Source organism: Scyliorhinus canicula, chromosome 15 (genome assembly GCF_902713615.1).
Source record: "Scyliorhinus canicula chromosome 15, sScyCan1.1, whole genome shotgun sequence".
Lineage (NCBI taxonomy): Eukaryota > Metazoa > Chordata > Chondrichthyes > Carcharhiniformes > Scyliorhinidae > Scyliorhinus > Scyliorhinus canicula.
This window is the reverse complement of record NC_052160.1, coordinates 126,302,825-126,323,278: the sequence shown is the minus strand read 5'-3', so window position 1 is coordinate 126,323,278 and position 20,454 is coordinate 126,302,825. Positions and strand designations below refer to the sequence as shown.

General features: G+C 47.8%; 1 protein-coding gene across 5 annotated transcripts in view; it reads right to left on the bottom strand.

Moving 5' to 3' along the window:
* The window catches only part of foxp4 (forkhead box P4), a 483,722-nt gene that overhangs the window by 57,134 nt on the left and 406,134 nt on the right, over positions 1-20,454 (bottom strand). For all 5 annotated transcript variants that reach the window (XM_038819852.1, XM_038819849.1, XM_038819853.1 and 2 more), the window contains exon 9: positions 557-644. In XM_038819852.1, coding sequence (XP_038675780.1) covers positions 557-644 — 88 coding nt within the window. The remainder of the gene's footprint in view (positions 1-556; positions 645-20,454) is intronic.

The window sequence follows — 20,454 nt, the reverse complement described above, 5'->3', positions numbered from 1 at the left end:
ACCTGTTCATACATTCCTGATAGCTATAATCTATTATTCCCAGAATCATCTTTGTAAATATTTTCTTTCCCACCTTCTCCAGTGCCTCTATATCCTTATTATAGGGTGGAGACCAGAACAATGTGCAGTAACTCTCAGTGTCAGTCATAGAACATTGAACATAGAACAGTACAGCACAGAACAGGCCCTTCGGCCCTCGATGTTGTGCCGAGCAATGATCACCCTACTCAAGTCAACATATCCACCCTATACCAGTAACCCAACAACCCCCCCCCCCCCCCACACACACACACACACACACAAAGGTAAAGGCAGAGAAATGGGATTGGACAAGGCAGCGCCACGTGAAGGACTAATTTTGACAGACACGATGGGCCGAATGGCCTCCTGTTCTGTAATTTTTCTGATTCCATGAGGTACATTTTCCCTTGTGCAAGGCAGAATGGTTCAAAGTTTGCCCTTTGACATGGGGTTTAAGGGGGTTACTCTTTCAAGTTACTTGCAAAAGGCAAACTCCCACTGCAGAGAGACCCGAGTGAAAAATATATATACCAACCTGAATTTCAAGTTGTTGTACAACTTGCATCTGAACCCGACACTGGGCTGTGCTGCGATCATCGAGCGCGTGCTCGTTGCTGAGGTGCCTAGCAGGGAGGAAGAAATTATAACTTGAGAATACAAGTAATGAATCCATACAGAAGTGGCAGCGGGTAAGGTAGTGACTGTCAACAAAATAAAAAGATGTCTTGATACTCTCTCCCATCCTTTTCTGTTTTAATTGTTCAGGGGCCGAGCCTGCCAGGGTCATCTGGACAATAAGCGTTTCCTTGATACGCATCCAGCTCAACCATTGAACCAAGAGAGAGGCAATGGGTCTGCTGGCCTCCTCTGTGATCTATCATTCTATGATTCCACGAAAACAATGTCAGACCTGGCTACTCCAATGAGGAAAAAGAACTGGTAAAACTGAATCTGTCAAAAATCCCAGGCAGGCTGAATATTGAAATCCTGATTTCTCCCCTCAGCTCCTGTGTCTCATTCTGATGTGGACTGGTGAAATCCTGCCGATTGAAAGAATCCAAGCTCCGCAATCCATTTTTTAGCGGTGACAGACCGATATTACAGAATGATGCACTATTCAGAATTAAACACGCAAATCGTCATTGAAGTCAGAGTGACCATCAGTTTGGCTGGTGTGGATTTTGAGTCTCATTCGTGCAGGAGGGGACACATTGCCATGGTTAGGGATATGATCAATATTTTGGGTAGAGTGGAAGGAGCTTTACTCTGGGCAGGGAATGTTTGATGGGGGCAGTGTAGCCCAGGCTTTGTCAAGTGCGGGTCGCGACTCACAGGTGGGCTGCGGACAGGTGTCAGGAGGGTGCAATGGGTCGCGCAATTCCCGCGGTGGTTCCAATGGGAGAAGTGCCCAATGGCCGCTCTGAGATTTTACAGTGAGTACAGTGGCCGCTGACACTTTTAAATGAAAAGAAATGAGGCTGGGTGCAGTCTTCTGGTCAGAAGCAGCAACAGAGAGCAAGTTACGTGCCCTGCGCGCACACTTGACGTCAAGGGCCCTCCATGTATATGCTTTTGGCGCCAAATCATGGAGCAGTGTTGCTTCCATTTTCTAGCTGCTGGAAAGAGGACTGTGTAGATGGATCATTTTCTTGAAAGTAAGAGACAGCCAGGGACTCAAATAGGCACTATAATTCCTGAGAGATGCTACTCCAGAATGCTGACAGCCTCATGGGCTTTTGCCATCATTTTAATGTGGTGTACAGGTCAGGTGCAGCAGTGCAGACTTTTAATTTGGAGTCAGCAGTAAGTTAATAACTGACTCTGGGGTCTCAACCTCAAAAGCAAATTTTCACCCACCACATCTCTTTCAAAATCTGAAACTTAGGCATTAATAGTGTACCTACTCGACTGGATCTCTCTACAGGATTTGCTGGAGAGAGCTGCACAGGAGAGTCCAGGGCAGGCAGAGCAGTGCTAATGTTAGCTCCGTACAGAGCTCCAGGGCCTCCGGTTCACAAAGAAGATAATTCATTCGGTAACAAATTGGTAGGAAGATGATTTCTTGAGGTATGGTTTTGTCAATTGTGCCAATACAGATAAGGATGCAAAGCCCAGGTGTGTTATATGCAGGGAGTGCTGACCAATGAGAGGAGAAGTTTCAGATTTTGAAAGAGATGTGGTGGGTGAAAATTTGCTTTTGAGGTTGAAACCCCAGAGTCAGTTATTAACTAACAGCTGACTCCAAATTAAAAGTCTGCACTGCTGTACCTGACCTGTACACCACATTAAAATGATGGCAAAAGCCCATGAGGCTGTCAGCATTCTGGAGTAGCATCTCTCAGGAATATCCAGTGCAGAGTAAAACAAGCATTTTGTTGCTATTGCCATTCACGGCGACCTACATCTGCGAGGCTGGATATTTTGTTTTCATGAAATTGAAGACGGCACAGTAATAATAATCTTTATTGTCACAAGTAGGCTTGCATTAACACTTCAATGAAGTTACTGTGGGAAGTCCCTAGTCGTCCCATTCCGGCACCTGTTCGGGTACACTGAGGGGGAATTCAGAACATCCAAATGACCTAACAGCAGACTCCGCACAGACAGTGACCCAAGCCAGGAATCGAACCTGGGACCCTGGCGCTGTGAAGCAATAGTGCCACCAACGGAACTGACTGACTGCACCTGATATGCACATTGCCCTCTTCCACTTTGAACTTGATTCAAGTGAGATTGTGCGGACCAAGCAGGCTCCCCTATCATATTAAAGGTAAACAAATGTGACAAAGCCAGGAACACATTATATAATAATTGTTAATAATCTTTATTAGTGTCACAAGTAGGCTTACATTAACACTGCAATTAAGTTACTGTTGAAATCCCCCTAGTCACCACACTCTGGCGCCTGTTCAGGCACACTGAGGGAGAATTGAGAATGTCCAAATCACCTAACAAGCACGTCTTTCGGGATTTGTTGGAGGAAACCGGAGCACCTGGAGGAAGCACACGCACACACGGGGAGAACGTGCAGACTCTGCACAGACAGTGACCCAAGCTGGGAATCAAACCTGAGTCCCTAGCGCTGTGACGCAACAGTGCTAACCCCTGTGCTCCCACATTTAGAGTTTACAGTTCATATTTGGGAGACTGCTTCAATGAATTACTGACCCGATTGTCTCCAGTGATTTAACAATCAGGGAATGAGCTTTAAGTTATTTTATTTCCAACAGATATTCTGGATTTTGTTTTGTCTGTGCAAACTCTTTTAGAAGCGAATTCTATTCATGAAGGTGTGTTTGCGCTTAGTCGTGATCTTGGCTGAACCCGTTTTGGAATTGCCAAGAGCATTCTCAGTGTGAAAGAAGTAAGGAGTTGCTCAGTACTACAGAGCTTCTCTATTGCTGAGGAAAAGGGTGTGCTGGTCTTATACGCATCAGGAAAAACACAAGAATGCCAAATTTCAAAAACTCTCAACAAATTATACTGCAGGGGGAAGGGGTGCTAATTAATTGGCAAGGCGACTCTGATTGCTAAGGAGAAAGTAACTGGGAACTATCAGCTCCCCAAGGTGCTGGGTAATGTTTTAAAAGGCGCAATGCTTGAACATATCCCTTTTGTTCTGTGTAATGATATATACACACGTTTGTTGTGTAGGATGGTTTTTAAAGTAAGGTCGTTTAGTGGGAAGAGATGAAATATTCAATTGTTCAGTTGTTTGGTGTTTGACTGAGTGTGTCTGCTGACTCTTTGTTCTGTGTGCTGTTAGTCAAGCATGACATTTTAGAAGCAAACAAAACTCCTGCACACTTAGAAATGGGTGTGTCATCTCTCCATATCCCTAAGGTATAAAACAAAGCACACTGCTGTAATTTGTTTCCCCAAGAACATGTTTGAGGACTGGCTCTCAAGCCACCTATCACACTGAGCACAGTTGCTTGAATGTCTTCTGGAGATATTTCATTTTAAATTGTTTAATATAATATTTGTTGATATGTTTTTGGAGGGAGATGCGGGTTATTTACTCGTGATATTTATCGGCAACACTTACAGTGAAGAGAAACAGAGCAAACTAATTATCATGCCTGTTATGTCCTGATTATTTTCAGGGCTAGGGAAAATCCATCCCCGGGAATATCCTGTCACATCTGGTATGAATTTGATCATCGACTGATGTGGGACTCCCACTCACAGTGTGTCTGACCTGCACTGTCAAATTTTGCAACTGTTTTGAGTTGGCCCATTTCATCAAGGATCATTTATTTGTGTTTTCTTTCAGAACTCTGGCTGATTGCTTGGGCAACACTGTGGGATTTCTGGAGAAAATCTTTCCCCGTCCTTTCTCCCGCCCCCTCACCCACCATCTGCGACAGCGGTGACTTCATAACAATGATCTCATCTGAGATTCACGGGGGAACAGATAGCTTTCCTCCATTCCTGCTCAGGATTGATGATTAAAACAAATAAGCATGACTTCACCCTTCCTCTTCAACAACATTGCAGAACTCCTTTGCCGTGCATAGTATGGAGACTTTATTCCATTACGTTGAACAATAGAGCTCTGTCTGTTCGGAGCATGAGAAATCAACCACTGTTCTAGCCCGGTACTCCAGAGCACCACGATGACTCAGCATTCTTAGTACGACCAGGAGTTGTGTGTGTGTGTGCGCGCGTACGTGTATATGTTTCTGTGTGTGTATGTGTATGAGCCTGTGTATTTGGAAGTGAAACAGAGAAAGGCTGAATATCCTGGTCCTTTCCACTATCAGCTGTGAGGATTTGAAGAGATTTTCTACGTCTATTCCCACTAGTTAATGCAAAAGGCCTTTTTCCAGACCAACTCTCCTCAAATGAGAATTCACATGAGTGTAACAGTAATCCAATGGATCACTGCACTGCCCAATGTTCTACTGAGTCAGACAGCCGACAAAACACAGTCCTTTTCTTAATTCACGCATGTGGGCATTGCTAGCAAGGTCAGGAATTATTTTCAGTCCCTAAATGCCCTTCAGAAAGTGGTGGTGAAAAACTCCTTGAACCGCCGCAGTCGCTGTGGTGCAGGCACACTCACAATGCTGTTAGGGAGGGGGTTCCAGTGAAGGAACGTGTCATAATACACACACCAGTATATCATGGTGCAGACACACACTGATTGACACACAGCAAGACCAATCAACACACACAACACGGCAGCCAATCACCAGTTAGAGCACGCTCACTATAAAGACAGAGGGCATCAGTTTTCCCACTCATTCGGGATGCAGCCTCTAAGAAGGACAGAGCTCACAGCTTGTAGCACAGATCTTTACCATGTGCTGAGAATATAGACTGGTTAGGATAGGCATAGGTCTTCAGTTTAATCTAACATAGTGTCGACCCACAGTGAAAGTATGTTCAACAGTTTCTAGCTTAATAAAATAGTGTTGTACTATTTCAAGTATTGGTAGCCTGTTATGTGTTACTGCTGAGGTAAACACAGTCTCCACGGATCCAGAGTACCCAACACACCAGAACGGTAATACATTTCCAAATCGGGACGGTGAGTGGCTGGGAGGGGAACTTGGAGGTGGTGGTGTTCCAATGTACCTGCTGCCCTTGCCACCCCTGGATGTTGGAGCAGACAGATTCATTTGGAGTCAGTTACTCTCAATCAGGGCAGGGTTAAGGCAGCTAAAATAGGCTTTTCTGCAGCTGGATTAGCGAAGAACAATGATCTAATGGTCTCTTTTGGAAGGTGTGAATTGTATCTGGATATGAGGAGGGACAGACGTGGGCTGAAGTGTGATCTCCCAGTGCCACACAGTTTATACTCACTATCTATAGCCTTCCATAGTGAGAACTTAGATTGTCAAGCAACCAACTTGATTTTCTCAACGTTGCCATCTACTTTATCACCTTGCGTCTTAACTTCTTAACTTCCAATCCTTACACTTCCTTCTCGCCCCTCCTGGTTGCAATCAAAACTCAGTGTGCCAGTTCCCACTCCAACTCACCCCTCACAACTATTTTTGTGCGGCCGCTCATCCCATCCCGGATGGAGAATCGCTGTGGGGGGGGGGACGCCGCGTGGAGCGGCCCCCGACCGGCACCGCGCCAACCGCGCCGGCGCCAATGGCGCCGATTCTCTGCTCTCCGGAGAATCGACAGACCAGCGCGGGGTGGCGTCACCCGATTTGCGCCCGGCCCAGCGATTCTCCGGCCCGGCGTGGGCTGAGAGAAACCCGCCCCCATATCTACATCTACTCTATTGAGCCCTGTAAGAATTTTGTAAGTTTCAATCAGATCACCTGCAATTTATCAAAACTCTAGAGAATACAGGCCCAGTCTCCTCAATCTCTCTCTCCTCATAAGATGATCCCGCCATCCCAGGTATTTGGCTGATGAACCTCCATTATACTCCGTCTATGGCAAGTCCATCCTCCCTTACGTAAGGAGACCAGGACTGTGCACAATGCTCCAGGTGCGGTCTCACCAATGCCCTATACAATTGCAGCAAGACATCTTTACTCCTGTACTCAAAAAGGCCAACATTTCATTTGCCTTCCTAATTGCTTGCTGCACCTGCTTTCAATGATGTATAAAAGGTAAGAGAGAGGCACAAATAGACATTGGACCACTGGAAAATGTGGCTGGAGAAGTAATAATAGGAAACAAAGAAATGGCAGAGGAACTGAATAGTTACTTTGCATCAGTCTTCACGGTGGAAGACACCAGTGGGATGCCAGAGCTCCAGGAGAATTAGGTGGCAGAGGTGAGTGCAGTGACCATCACTAAGGAGAAGGTTCTGAGGAAACTGAAAGGTCTGAAGGTGGATAAATTATCTGGACTGGATGGACTACAACTCAGGGGTCTAAAAGTGATAGCTGAGGAGATTGTGGAGGCATTGGTGGTGATCTTTCAGAAATCACTTGAGGCAGGAAAGGTCCCAGAAGACTGGAAAGTGGCTAATGTAACACCGCTGTTTAAGAAGGGAGTGAGGCAGAAGATGAAAAATTATAGGCCGGTTAGCCTGACTTTGGTCATTGGTAAGATTTTAGAGTCCATTATTAAAGATGAAATCGCGGAGTACTTGGAAGTGCATGATAAAATAGGACTGAGTCAGCACGGCTTTGTCAAGGGGAAGTCATACCTGACAAATCTGTTGTAGAGTTCTTCGAGGAAGTAACAAGGAAGTTAGACAAAGGAGAACCAGTGGACGTGATTTATTTAGATTTCCAGAAGGCATTTGACAAGGTGCCGCCGAGGAGACAGTTAAATAAGTTAAGAGCCCATGGTGTTAAGGGTAAGATCCTGGCATGGATAGAGGATTGGCTGAATGGCAGAAGGCAGAGAGTGGGGTTAAAGGGGTATTTTTAAGGATGGCAGCCGGTGACTAGTGGTGTGCCTCAGGGGTCGGTGCTGGGACTACAACTTTTCACAATATACATTAATTATCTGGAAGAAGGAACTGAAGACACTGTTGCTAAGTTTGCAGATGATACAAAGATCTGTAGAGGGACAAGTAGTATTGTGGAAGCAAGGTGGCTGCAGAAGGACTTGGACAGGCTAGGAGAGTGGGCAATGAAGTGGCAGATGGAATACAATGTGGAAAAGTGTGAGGTTATGCAATTTGGAAGGAGAAATGGAGGCATAGAATATTTTCTAAATGGGGAAACGCTTAGGAAATCAGAAGCACAAAGGGACTTAGGAGTCCTTGTTCACGATTCTCTGAAGGTTAACATGCAGGTTCAGTCAGCAGTTAGGAAGGCAAATGCAATGTTAGCATTCCTGTCGAGAGGGCTAGAATACAAGACCAGCGATGTACGTCTGAGACTGTATAAGGCTCTGGTCAGACCCCATTTGGAGTATTGTGAGCAGTTTTGGGCCCCGTATCTAAGGAAGGATGTGCTGGCCTTGGAAAGGGTCCAGCGGAGGTTGACAAGAATGATCCCTGGAATGAAGAACTTGTCGTATGAGGAACGGTTGAGCACTCTTGGTCTGTGTTTGTTGGAGTTTAGAAGGATGAGGGGGGGATCTCATTGAAACTTACAGGATACTGCGAGGCCTGGATAGAGTGGACATGGAGAGCATGTTTCCCTTTGTAGGAAAATCTAGAACCAGAGGACACAATCTCTTTTAAAACAAGATGAGGAGGAATGTCTTCAGCCAGAGGGTGGTGAATCTGTGAAACTTTTTGCCACAGAAGGCTGTGGAGGCCAAATCACTGAGTGTCTTTAAGACAGAGATAGAGAGATTGCTGATTAATAAGGGGATCAGGGGTTATGGGGAGAAGGCAGGAGGGTGGGGATGAGAAAATATCAGCCATGATTGAATAGCGGAGCAGACTCGATGGGTCGAGTGGCCTAATTCTGCTCCTATGTCTTACGGTCTTATGGACCCATGAACAAGGACACCAAATCCTTTTGGACATCAACACTTCCCAATCTCTCACCATTTAAGAAATATTCAATCTTTCTGTTTTTTCTACCAAAGTGGATAACGGGGCACTTTTCCACGTTATATTGCATCTGTCATGTTCTTGCCCATTCAATCAGCCTGTCCAAATATCCTTGAAGCCTCTTTGCATCTTCCTCACAAATCACACTCCCACTGAATGTTGTGTCATCAGCAAACTTGGGCGGAATTCTCCAGAAATGGGGCTAAGACCCCACACCCACCAGGAAACATGTGCAAATCACTCTGGACCTACCTGGAGTACGTCCAGGGTGATTCTGCGATTTCTAAGGGGCTAGCAGGGCCCCGGAGTAGTCCTCGCCGGTCTGACTGTCGATACGGGGCCCTGCACTTCCGGTCGGGGGTCCGAGCATGTGCACGGCGGCGGTCTCCGTTGGCCGCGCAGCGCGACATGGTCCAACAGGTATGTCAGACATGATTTCCCTTTCATAAATCCATGTTGGCTCTGCCCAATCACATCATTATTTTCCAAGTGTCCAGATTTCGCTTCCTGCATAATAGATTCTGACATGTTTCCTACTTACGGACACCAAACTAACAGGTCTGCAGCTCTCCGTTTTCTCACTCTCTCCCTCATTTGCTACATTCCAATTTCCGGGAAACTTTCCAGAATCTGTAGAATTTTGAATGATAATCACCAAAGCACCCACTACCTCTTTAGCCACCTCCTTATAAACTCTTCCACTAATGGGAACAGATTTTCCTTATTTACCCTTAATACCTTTACTTGACAAAAATCTCCTGCCTTCCTGTAAATTATCCGCCAATTTGAGGTGAAGCACACAGAGGGTTAGGTTATCAAACTGCGTCTGGCTGTAGTTTCTTTTATTTGTAACTGTCTAATCATTTTAGTCAGAAGAAAAGATAAATGTGTGTTTACATCATTTCTTTCCTCAGCTCAACCTCCTTTTATCACCTCCTAGTTATTTTTCAATCCTCTCAAGTGTCAGAGAGTTGGCAAACACACAAACACGCTCCTTTGATGTCTTTTCTACCATCCGAGCAACAAAGGGATCTAATTGCAAATGAGCTAATTAAAGTAAACCAGCGACGGAGCGTGAAAACAATTTGTATGACCCTCAGCGCTGCTCGCTGTTGCTGTGAGGCTCACCGCTCACTAGACAGGGCTCAACCAGTCAGTCGGGGAAGAAATTAACCATGTCTTTAGCTCCAGTGACGGCTCTGCCCACCAGCAGACCTTCCTTCGTTGTGGGATCGCCGAGGAGCCGTTCAGAGCACTCAGGCCCAGGTGCAGCCGAAGGCCGAATCCGGAGGAGTAGAATCGTTGGCCTCCACTGCCCCTGAACCCCTCGGGATCTCTGCGCCCTCCAATTCTGTCCTCTTGTGCTTCCCCAATTCCCGCAGTCCCAACATTGCAATGACTCTGTCTCTTTCACTCTCTCTTATAACATTCCCTTTTAACCTGTCTCTTTGGAAAGGCCTTTGGTCAGCCTTTGGTCATCACTCCCAATAGCTTCTTACGTTGTCGAGTGCCAAAGTTTTCTTCGGTAATACTTCTGTGAAGGGCCGTGGAATGTTTTACTGCGACGGGTGCTATATAAATGCACGTTATTGTTGTAGGGCAACGGTCCCAGGCCAGTGACACTGGGTGGCCTCACTGCTGTGCTGTAAACATGCGGGGTTTCAGAAATATCTTTGGGACAGATCCAGAATTCGGTTGAGATAACTATGGAGAAGGAGGAGAGGGGGACATGTGGTACTAATTGGACAGCACTTGCAGGGAGTTAGCACAGTTACGATGGGCTGAACAGCCACTTTCTGGGCTCGCTGATTTGATTCAAAAGGTTGGAAGATGTAAGCTGGCTGTTAATTCACTTGTGTACACGGTTATAATCACCCAGTCGCTCCTTTCTCACTCATTTATCAACCATGCAACGTGACTGCTCATTTATCTCTTCCCCTCCTGTTCCTCCTTGCGTTCTCACCAACCTAAACTCCAGACACATTACTAACTCACTCTTTTTGAAAACCCTCAACACAGATCCCCTCGCCTCCTTTACCCTTCCTTTCCTCAACAACCAACAGTGTTTTCGACCCCAGCATTCAGTCAACAGGCCTTAACTTTTGCTGCTCTTTTTAACCCTGGTAGTGTCAGCTCTTGGTGAATTGCTGAGAATTCTTCACTGAAACAACTAACAGATGTAATCAAGCAAACAGAACGTGGTGGAGGAGGTATCTGTGGAGAAGTCCCTTTGTGCTGGATCCCAGCAACATCGCCCTGATGTCGTCCCTGAAGTTCTTCCTGCGTTGACTGAAATTGGACATTGGACTGGCACCTGACAGTTGGAATCCATAGAATTCCTACAGTGCAGAAGGAGGCCATTCAGCCCATCGAGTCTGCACCGACCTGCTGAATGAGCACGCACGTAGCCGTCGTCATCTCACCCCCCCCCCCGCCCCCGCCCTAACTTGCAGATCTTTGGACGATAAGGGGCAATTTATCATGGCCAATACACCTAACCCGCAAATCTTTGGACTGTGGGAGGAAACAGGAGCACCTGGAGGAGACCCACGCAATCGCGGAGAGAATGTGCAACTCTGCACAGACAGTCACCCGAGGCCGGAATCGAACCCGGGTACCTGGCGCTGTGAGGCAGCGGTGCAAACCACTGTGCCAGAGGTGTCTCTAATACAACCTCCCTGCACAGATTCTTCATGACCAACCATTGCTCCCTCTTCAGAAGCTGACAGAATTATTCTCTTCATCTTCTCTAAGCCATTTCAGAGTACTCAAAAGGTTCATTTTCTATTTTATACATTTTCCTCTCCAAAACCACTTGAAATGAGTAATTTAATCAGCTACAATGAACCTCTACTCAGTATAAATAGTGCACTTCACTACTCATCTGATCAGCTCAGGATTGGCCTGGAGTCTCCAGCGATTAAAGATTAAACGTGGTCTATGTGATATGTTTTAAGGAGCATCTTAAAGGGGGCGAAGGTGGCTTTGAGAGGTTTCGGGAGGGAATTCCTGAGCTCAGGCCCAGGCAGTTGAATGATGCCACAAACGGTGGAGCGATTAAAGTCAGGGATGCTCAAGAGGCCAGAATTGGAGAAGTGCAGAGATCTCAAAGGTTTGTTGTGTTGGAGAAGGTTACAGAGATAGGGAAAGACAAGACTATGGAGGGATCTCAAAGAAAGGAATTCAAAAACAATCAACTCAGGCCAAACATACAACTTGAATTCTAATGGCCAACACTCTGATTGCATCTATAAAAAAAAATAACCTGCCCTTCCCTCCCAATTTCCAGAAATCCTCATCCCTTTGTTTGGAATTTATTTCTTTTAATATAAATTTAGAGTACCAATTATTTTTTCCATTAAGGGGCTATTTAGCATGGGCAATTCACCTACCCTGCACATCTTTTTTGGGTTGTGGGGGCAGACACGGGGAGAATGTGGAAACTCCACACAGACAGTGACCCTGGGCCGGGATCGAACCTGGGTCTTCGGCGCTGTGAGGCAGCAGTGCTAGCCACTGCGCCGCCGTGCTAACCCAGGAATTCCTATTTATGTGTGATATTTGTTACAAAACCCTGCTCCCAATCTAATCCAATTCGGCAAAGCTGCTGCATAGTCAGTTGACGATCCTTCTGTAAGAACTTAAACGATGTAAACGCAGTTTTCAGAAAGTCAATCTTTAAGGTTCCACAGAAATTAACACCAGGAGCCCCAGCAACCAATGAATCAGGCACTGGGCTACAGGCAATTGGGTTTAGCGAGATGGCAGAGTCTATCGGGTAAATCTGAATGTTTCAGCCTCACTGCGTCATATCACCAGGTAAGGTTAACCAGAGGCTGGAACAGGAAAAACCTACTGGTAACATCCAAACGGTCCATGTGACTCACACATGGGTTGTGTGCTGAGCTCAGAGGTCAGATATTCATTGTTTGTTTGTCATTGCAGCTGGATATCTTCTGTAAAACCTGTTCTCATTGCGCTGAAACCTCAGACCTTTCACAAGTCAACATTAGAATCTCAAATTAAGCTGCAAAGACAATGGGTGGGACTCTCCCGCCTCCCAACCGCGTGTTCCTCGGCTGCGCACCTTTCTCTGTTCCCACCACTTGTCAATGGGATTTTTCACTGAAGCCTCCCCAGGCCGCCGGGAAACCGTGACGGTGCGCTGCCGGCAGGACCAGAGAGTCCCTTCGCCAGCGGACAGACAGAGAATCTTGGCCAAGGTTTCAGTTAGCGAGTAGTTGATCTAAGGACAGGCTCTTGACCAAGGCGGCGGCGCTAATTAGTGTTGGCTTATTCTGCTGAAAATTCGACAGATTTCTTTCAGTGAATAACAATTTGAGATCCTTTGTCTCAGTATTTTGAGTCATGGCGTGTAGTGAGTGTAACGGGCTCAGGGGGGACGGCTGACTTTGAGCCCATGATTCCCAAAGATCTCTACCACTGGGGGCGTTGCTCGCCTCATGTCTGCGTCTGTTGAAGACCCATTGATGGAAATTGATCACTGTGATTGATCACTAACTCCATTATCATTGCATCATGCGACTACTACAATGTGTACATCACAGTGAGGCCGAGACACACTCCGCCGTGTTGCTAAACCCAATCACAATGCTCTTTTCTAATTGCCTGCAGCCCGATGTCTGATTCATCAGTTGGTGGGGCTCCTGGTGTTAATTTCCAGGCAAGAGGATGATTTTTGGAAAGTGAACTACAAAGGCTCTGCTTTATCTTCATTCAATAATTCTTACTTTCCAAAGAAACGTTTTCAAAAACCACATGGTTACCAGTAACTTACAGTATAGCAGCTGAGTGCTAGGGTGCTATTAAGATATAAAATGTCACTGCTAACACAAACTGCAGAAAGAAAGCCAATGACAATGGACAACAGTTAATGTTGCTTACAGCGGTCTCGCCCGCTGCCTGTCAAAAGCCCCGGCTCATCACAGCTGAGGGAGGAATAAGTGCCCATCAAGCACTAAACTGACCAGCAAAGGGTCATTTATGACCTAGGTTCGGAAAGCCCACGCCCCCAAGAGCTTCCGGCCAATCAGAGGCTGGCAACTCCCAGGGGTCATGTGTCAGTGAGGGAACCTTGACCCACAGAGTGCATTGAGGGTCATGGGGGGTCACTGGCAAGCAGTGGGTTGGAAGTAAGGGTTGCCTCTCAGGGGCCCCTCCCACCCCCCCATTCCGAGGCAGGGTCCCTTACTGAGTGCCTTTAAATGAGGGAATCGCAGCCCACTCTGCATGGAAACCCACAAGCTCCTCAGACAGAGGTTGATTTTCAGGCACCCCACATGGCGACTTGCCCACCTGTTGCAGGGTCAATACCAGCAGCAATGGGATGTGTGTGTATGTGGGTGTGTGAGGGTCTGTGGGTGTTTGGATGGGTGTGTATCTGTGTCGGTGTGTATTTCTGTGTGTACGGGTGTGTATGTTGGTGTGTGTGTGCTGGGGTGTGTGTGGCTGGGGTGTGTGGGTGGGGTGGGGGGGTGGGGGTGGGTGTGTGAGGGTTTGTGGGTTTGAGGGTGTGTGGATGTTTGGATGGGTGTGTGTCTGTGTGTTGATGTGTGTGTGTTGGTGTGTGTGTGTATGGGTGTATATGTTGCTGTGTGTTGGATGTGTGGGGGTGGATGAGTGGGGGGGTGGGTGTGTGTGTGAGTGTGTTGCTGCATGTGTGTATGTGGGTGTGTGTGGTGTATGAGTCTGTGACGGTGTGTGAGTCTGTGACGGTGTGTATGTGTTTGGATGGGTGTGTGTATGGGTGTGGGTGTTTATGGGTATGGGGGCATATTGGTGTGTATATGGGTGTGTGTGTGGGTGTTGGTGTGTATATGGGTGTGGGTGTGATGTGTATGGGTGTGTATATGGGGTGTGGGTGTGATGTGTATATGGGGTGTGTGTGGGTGTGTATATGGGTGTGTGTTGGTCTGTATATGGGTGAGTGTGTGGGTGCATATAGGTGTGTATATGATTGTGTGTGGGTGTGTTGCTTTTTCCTCACTCCCTCTTGATCTCTTTGTAATGATTTATTTTAATATCTCCCCACTCTGACAAAGTTCCAAGTTTGTCACATTAACATGTCTATCTCCCTCTCACCCACTGTGGGTTACCAGCACTTTGCCATTTTTGATTCAGCATTTTGCTTACTTTATATTTAAAAAAGCAAAATTCATAAAATTCTCAGGAAATATTCCAGCAATTCCTGTGACTCTTAATGTTGCCCCTCACGTACTCTACACTGGCTTCTTCAAAGCTCTGTCTCGGTAGATGAAGAGTTAAGCGAGGAAGTATCAAGATGGGAATCATTTCGAAATCCCATCCCGTTCCATGAAGGAGTGAGATCCCGTAAATCAGTTACCACTGGAGGCCTCTGCAGGCAAAAGCCTGGATTTCAGTTACGGGTTGTATCCAATTATTGTTTCCCTTGGTACCTGTGTCGCCATTACCACTCCCCTGTGTCTATCTAAATCACTTCGCTAATGAGGTCAGTACCTGAGAGCGTTTACTGGTAGAGATACTGTTAACAGATTGACTGTTTGCACATCTCCGCTAATTGGCTGAATAAACTTCCACAATTATGCACCAGGCTATAAAAGATTGACTCAACAATGCTGCTAATGGAAGAAACACAACAGCTTGATGCGTGGAGAGTCCTTCGGAGAATACTTGTGTGCAGTCTGATTGCTGCCTCCCCCACTATTTGCTTAAGATCTTAAAATAAAAATTAAAGGGGTAAAGTTAAATCAGTAAACGTAAATGCTTTGTAAGATGGAAGGTTAGTTACATCGAATGGCAGAGAAAACACATCACAGAAACATTCAGCCCAGCTGATCCATGCCAGTGTCTCTGCTCCACATGAACCTTCTTCTACCTCTCTTCATTTCACCCGATCAAACTATCACATATATAACATACAAACTGATGAAACTATGTTGTTATAACCCTCACGAGGACCACGGGGAAACCATCACTGATCTCCCCGTGGGACTCGTGGAGTACCAGCTCCCCGGATAGGGGGCTGAGGTCACCTGCCTGTGGCTCGTTATGTATTGACATCAAAGTTGGCCCAAAACAGGGCCTCGACAAACTAGTCCTCCCAGCAAGGATTGTACTGGGTGTCATAATATCCACTCATGTACATAATGAGATGCAGACAGGCAATGATTGACACATAGGATGACCAGTAAGCATACAACACAGTACAGCCAATCACCAGACAGGACACTACCACTATAAAGCCAGAGGGCACTAGGTTTCCCGCTCTCTCGGGACCCAGCTACTAAGACAGTCAGAGTCCACGAGCTAGACAGTGCAAACACCATGCGGTAGCTAGTAAGTCTGGTCAGGCTACTACAAGGTCACCAGTCAGATCAGTATAGTGTCGACCCACAGCTGAATATGTATAGCAGTTCTGTAGTTGAATAAAACAGTGTTGGATCTTCTCCAGTGTTAGACGTCTGTTTCTAACTTCCCTGCATCGAGTGCAGTCCACATCCAACCAACCTGCCAAGCCCATCGTGGTACCAGAGTGATACTGACATTGATGGACCTACCTTGAGTGAATCAGCATTGACCAGCAAGCAGCCATCCAGCTAAATGGAAAACATCCAGCCTCCTCCGCATCTCCGCATCTCCGGCAACCTCGGCGCCAACTGGAAAATCTTCAAGCAAAAGTTCCTCTTGTACATCGAGGCCTCCGACCTCGAGGCAGCATCGGATGCCAGGAAGATTGTGCTATTTCTCTCCACCGCGGGGGACCACGCCATCCACATCTACAACTCCCTTACGTTCGCCGACGGCGAAGACAAAACGAAATTCAAAACAGTCCTGCTGAAGTTCGACAGCCACTGCGACATTGAGGTGAATGAGAGCTTTGAACGGTACATCTTCCAGCAGAGGCTTCAGGGTAAGGATGAACCTTTTCAGTCCTTCTTGACCCATCTCCGCCTCCTAGCGCAGTCACGTAACTATGACTCAACAGCTGATTCCATGATCCGGGATCAGATCGTTTTCGGGGTCCACTCCGACTCCCTGCGGCAGCAGCTCCTTAAAATCAAACAGTTGATCCTCTCTGTCGCTATTGAGACGTGCGTTGTCCATGAGCATGCCAAGAATCGTTACTCCCACATCAGGGCGGCAGAAACTGCAAAGCTGGCCTCCCACGAGGCGGAAAGGGTGCAGGCCAACGCACAGATGCAGGGCCTGAGCATTGAGGAGAGTGGCCATTTTGCGCGCTTTTCCCGGATCCCTGCGCATGCGTGCCACAACTGAGTGGACGACGAGACCGACAACCTGACTGCGCAGGCGCGTACGTCGACCGACCGCACTGCGCATGCGCGATGGCGCACGGAACGCGCTTACGTCAGTGTCATGACGTGTCTGAATTGTGGCTCCACCCACTTAAATGGGCAATGTCCGGCAAATGAACGTCGAAGTCTCCAGTGTGGCAAGCTTGGCCACTACGCAGCCCTTTGCAGATCCGCTCCACCGCTCAGCAGCCAGCGAACCCAGCTGCGGCGCAGAAGCGTCCGCTCAATGCAGCAAGGCATGCCAGATTCCGATCCCGACAGCCCAACGGACCCTGATGCTGACTGCCTCAAGTCTTCATATCGGGTGGTCATCATAACCACACATGAGCTGGCCTCCACCAGACCTGCGCAACGCCTCTCGATCCTCAGTGTGGATCCAGACAATGAGTGGTGTGCTGTCCTCACAGTTAACAAGGCTCGCATCCTCTTTAAACTGGACACCGGTGCGTCTGTGAACCTCATCTCACAATCCGACCTCGACATCATCCAGGCCCGACCAAGCATTCTTCCACCGGCCTGCCAGCTCCTTGACTACAATGGCAATGCCATAGCTGCCAGTGGCTCGTGTCACCTAGGGGTATCCAACAAGGCGATCAAGGCAACATTATGGTTTGAAATCGCCAGGCCTGACAGGACGTCCCTGCTCGGTGCTCGCACTGCAGGCTCCTGAATCTGGATCAGCGAGTCCACACCATGTCATTGTCACCGATGGAAATTTGCACGCCGACATAGACGACATTAGCACGCAGTACCACAGAGTATTCGATGGAATGAGCACGCTCCCGTACCGATATAAAATCCTGCTCAAGCCGAACGCCACCCCTGTAATTCATGCACCACGCCGGGTGCCAGCACCCCTCAAGGATCGTCTGAAAAAGAAACTACAGGACCTCCAAGACCAGGTCATCATCTCGAAGGTCACAGAGCCAACAGACTGGGTCAGCTCCATGGTTTGTGTAAAGAAGCCGTCAGGGGAACTTCGCATTTGCATTGATCCTAAGGATCTAAACCGCAACATCATGCGGGAGTATTACCCGATCCCGAAACGTGAAGAGTTAACCAGTGAGATGGCTCATGCCAAATTCTTCACTAAGCTGGACACCTCCAAGGGTTTTTGGCAAATACAGCTGGACGTGTCCAGTCACAAGCTGTGCACGTTCAACACCCCATTTGGTCGCTACTGCTGCAACCTCATGCCTTTCGGCATCATATCTGCCTCTGAAGTGTTTCACTGCATCATGAAGCAGATGGTGGAGGGCATCGAGGGGGTACGGGTATACGTGGACGACGTGATTATCTGGTCCACAATGCCCCAGGAACACATCGCTCGCCTCAAGCAGGTCTTCCAGCGAATTCATGAACATGGTCTCCAGCTCAACAGGGCCAAGAGCTCATTTGGTCAATCGATATTAAGTTTCTAGATGACCACATCTCGCAGCAGGTTGTGCGGCCAGACGCCGACAAGGTCTTGGCGATCAACGCCATGAAGACCCCAGAGGACAAGAAGGCGGTCTTCCACTTATTCAGGATGGTCAACTTTCTCGGGAAATTCATTCCCAATATGGCATCCTACACCACGGCCACATGAAGCGGAATGGCGTGAGCTGAAGGCAAAGCTCACCACAGCCCCAGTTCTAGCGTTCTTCGACCCAACCAAGGAAACCAAGATATCAACTGATGCAAGCCAGGACGGCATTGAGGCGGTGCTCCTTCAGCGAGATGACTCCTTGTCCTGGGCTCCAGTGCAGATGCTCATGAATTGCACTCTGAAAACCACAGTTCCAGCCATCCATGTTCCAGACCTTGACCACCTCAGTTTTACAAAAATGCAGCAGTCCCAGGCCCAACAGAAGGCCACATATGATGCGCATGCCACGGATCTACCCGAGCTGGCTCCAGCCGATCATGTTCGCGTCCAGTTGCCTGAGGGCGGCTGGTCAGCCACAGCTGTTGTTGTCAAACAAGTTGCCCCAAGGTCTTTCCTTGTCCGCATGGCTGATGGCTCCCTGCTACGGCGCAACAGACGGGCATTGCGAAGAGTTCCATGCCCACCACCTGATTGCAGTGCTCTGCCGGCCATCATACTTCCTCCGGACGTACCCTGCCACGAGGCCACCGAGTTGCCAGCGATCCTGCCGGCCCACGCGACCACCGCGATGGCAGCAATTCCACCTATCCACGTGCAGGCGGCTCCTGATCCACCTCTGCGGCGATTGACAAGAACATCGTCGCCCACCACAAAGGCTGAATCTGTGGACTGAACTTTTGTAAACTTTGTGATTGAATTCATCGATTTAACCTTTGTAAATATTGCTTTGTTTGCCATGTATCTGCACTATCGACACCTTCCCATGTATATACGTTTGTTCAAGCACCGTTTGTATATAGTCAGGCATATATATATATATATATACACGTATACATACCTCAGTATTTATTTAACTAAAAAAAAGGGGGAGATGTCATAATATCCACTCATGTATATAATGAGATGCAGACAGGCAGTGATTGACACATAGGATGACCAGTAAGCACACAACACAGTACAGCCAATCACCAGACAGGACACTACCACTATAAAGCCAGAGGGCACTAGGTTTCCTGCTCTCTTGGGACCCAGCTACTGAGGCAGTCAGAGTAGAGTCGACCCAGAGCTGCATATGTATAGCAGTTCTATAGTTGAATAAAACAGTGTTGGATCTTCTCCAGTGTTAGACGTCTGTTTCTAACTTCCCTGCATCGAGTGCAGTCCACATCGAACCAACCTGCCTAACACATCACTGGGAGCGAGATGTTGCTTTATGCAGAACCTGTGTGTCGTTAAAGTAAACTGATGTTCAAATTTTCACCTGCGTCCTCAAATTACTAAAGTCATCGACCTGGAGCTCTGGGTGAGATCTACCATCCGCGTTACACCTGAAAGGCTGTGCAGTGCAACGCAACCGGTAGATGCCAGTAAATCCCTCTTCTGGGATCTACCTGGCTGGTCAAGCCACGCGAGATCAAACGCGTTCTCGCGAGACGTCGCGATGTGAATCCCACCCGTTATGGGTGCGATCACTTTTTGGCAAATTATCGGTTTAGAGCGAGACAGCTAGTCTCACTCTAATATGCATTCCCACGATCTACCCAAGGCACGGGGTCTAACCCCTTCACCATGGAGATCTCGGGCAATCGCCATTCAGTGCTGGTCTCCACAAATGTGGAACGTGGACCAGATGGAATGGCAAATGTGGAGGTCTCCCAGGGAATTGGAAGCCCCAGGTGCATACCCTCTGGGCAGGGTGACACCCTGGGAACCTTGACACTGGCATCATGGCAGTGCCACCTGGGTGTCAGTCCAGCACTGCCAAGATACCCAGGTGGCACTGGCAGATGCCAGGCTGGCACTTTCCCTGTGATGGGGATCAGACCTGGGGGTGCGCTGGGGAGTGCAGGGAGGCCTGATGACTCCCTGATAGGTGAGTTGGGGCTTGGGGGTGGGTGCGCCCTGGGTTTGAATCCCGTCCTGGCAGACGGTGAAATTTGAATTCGATAAAAAATCTGGAATTAAAATCTATATTGTCAATTGCCGTTAAAAGAAAAAACATCTGGTTCATAAATGTCATTTATGTCCAGTCTGGCCTACCTATGACTCCAGACCCAGAAGTGGTTGACTCCTCAGGTACGGGCAATAAATGCTGG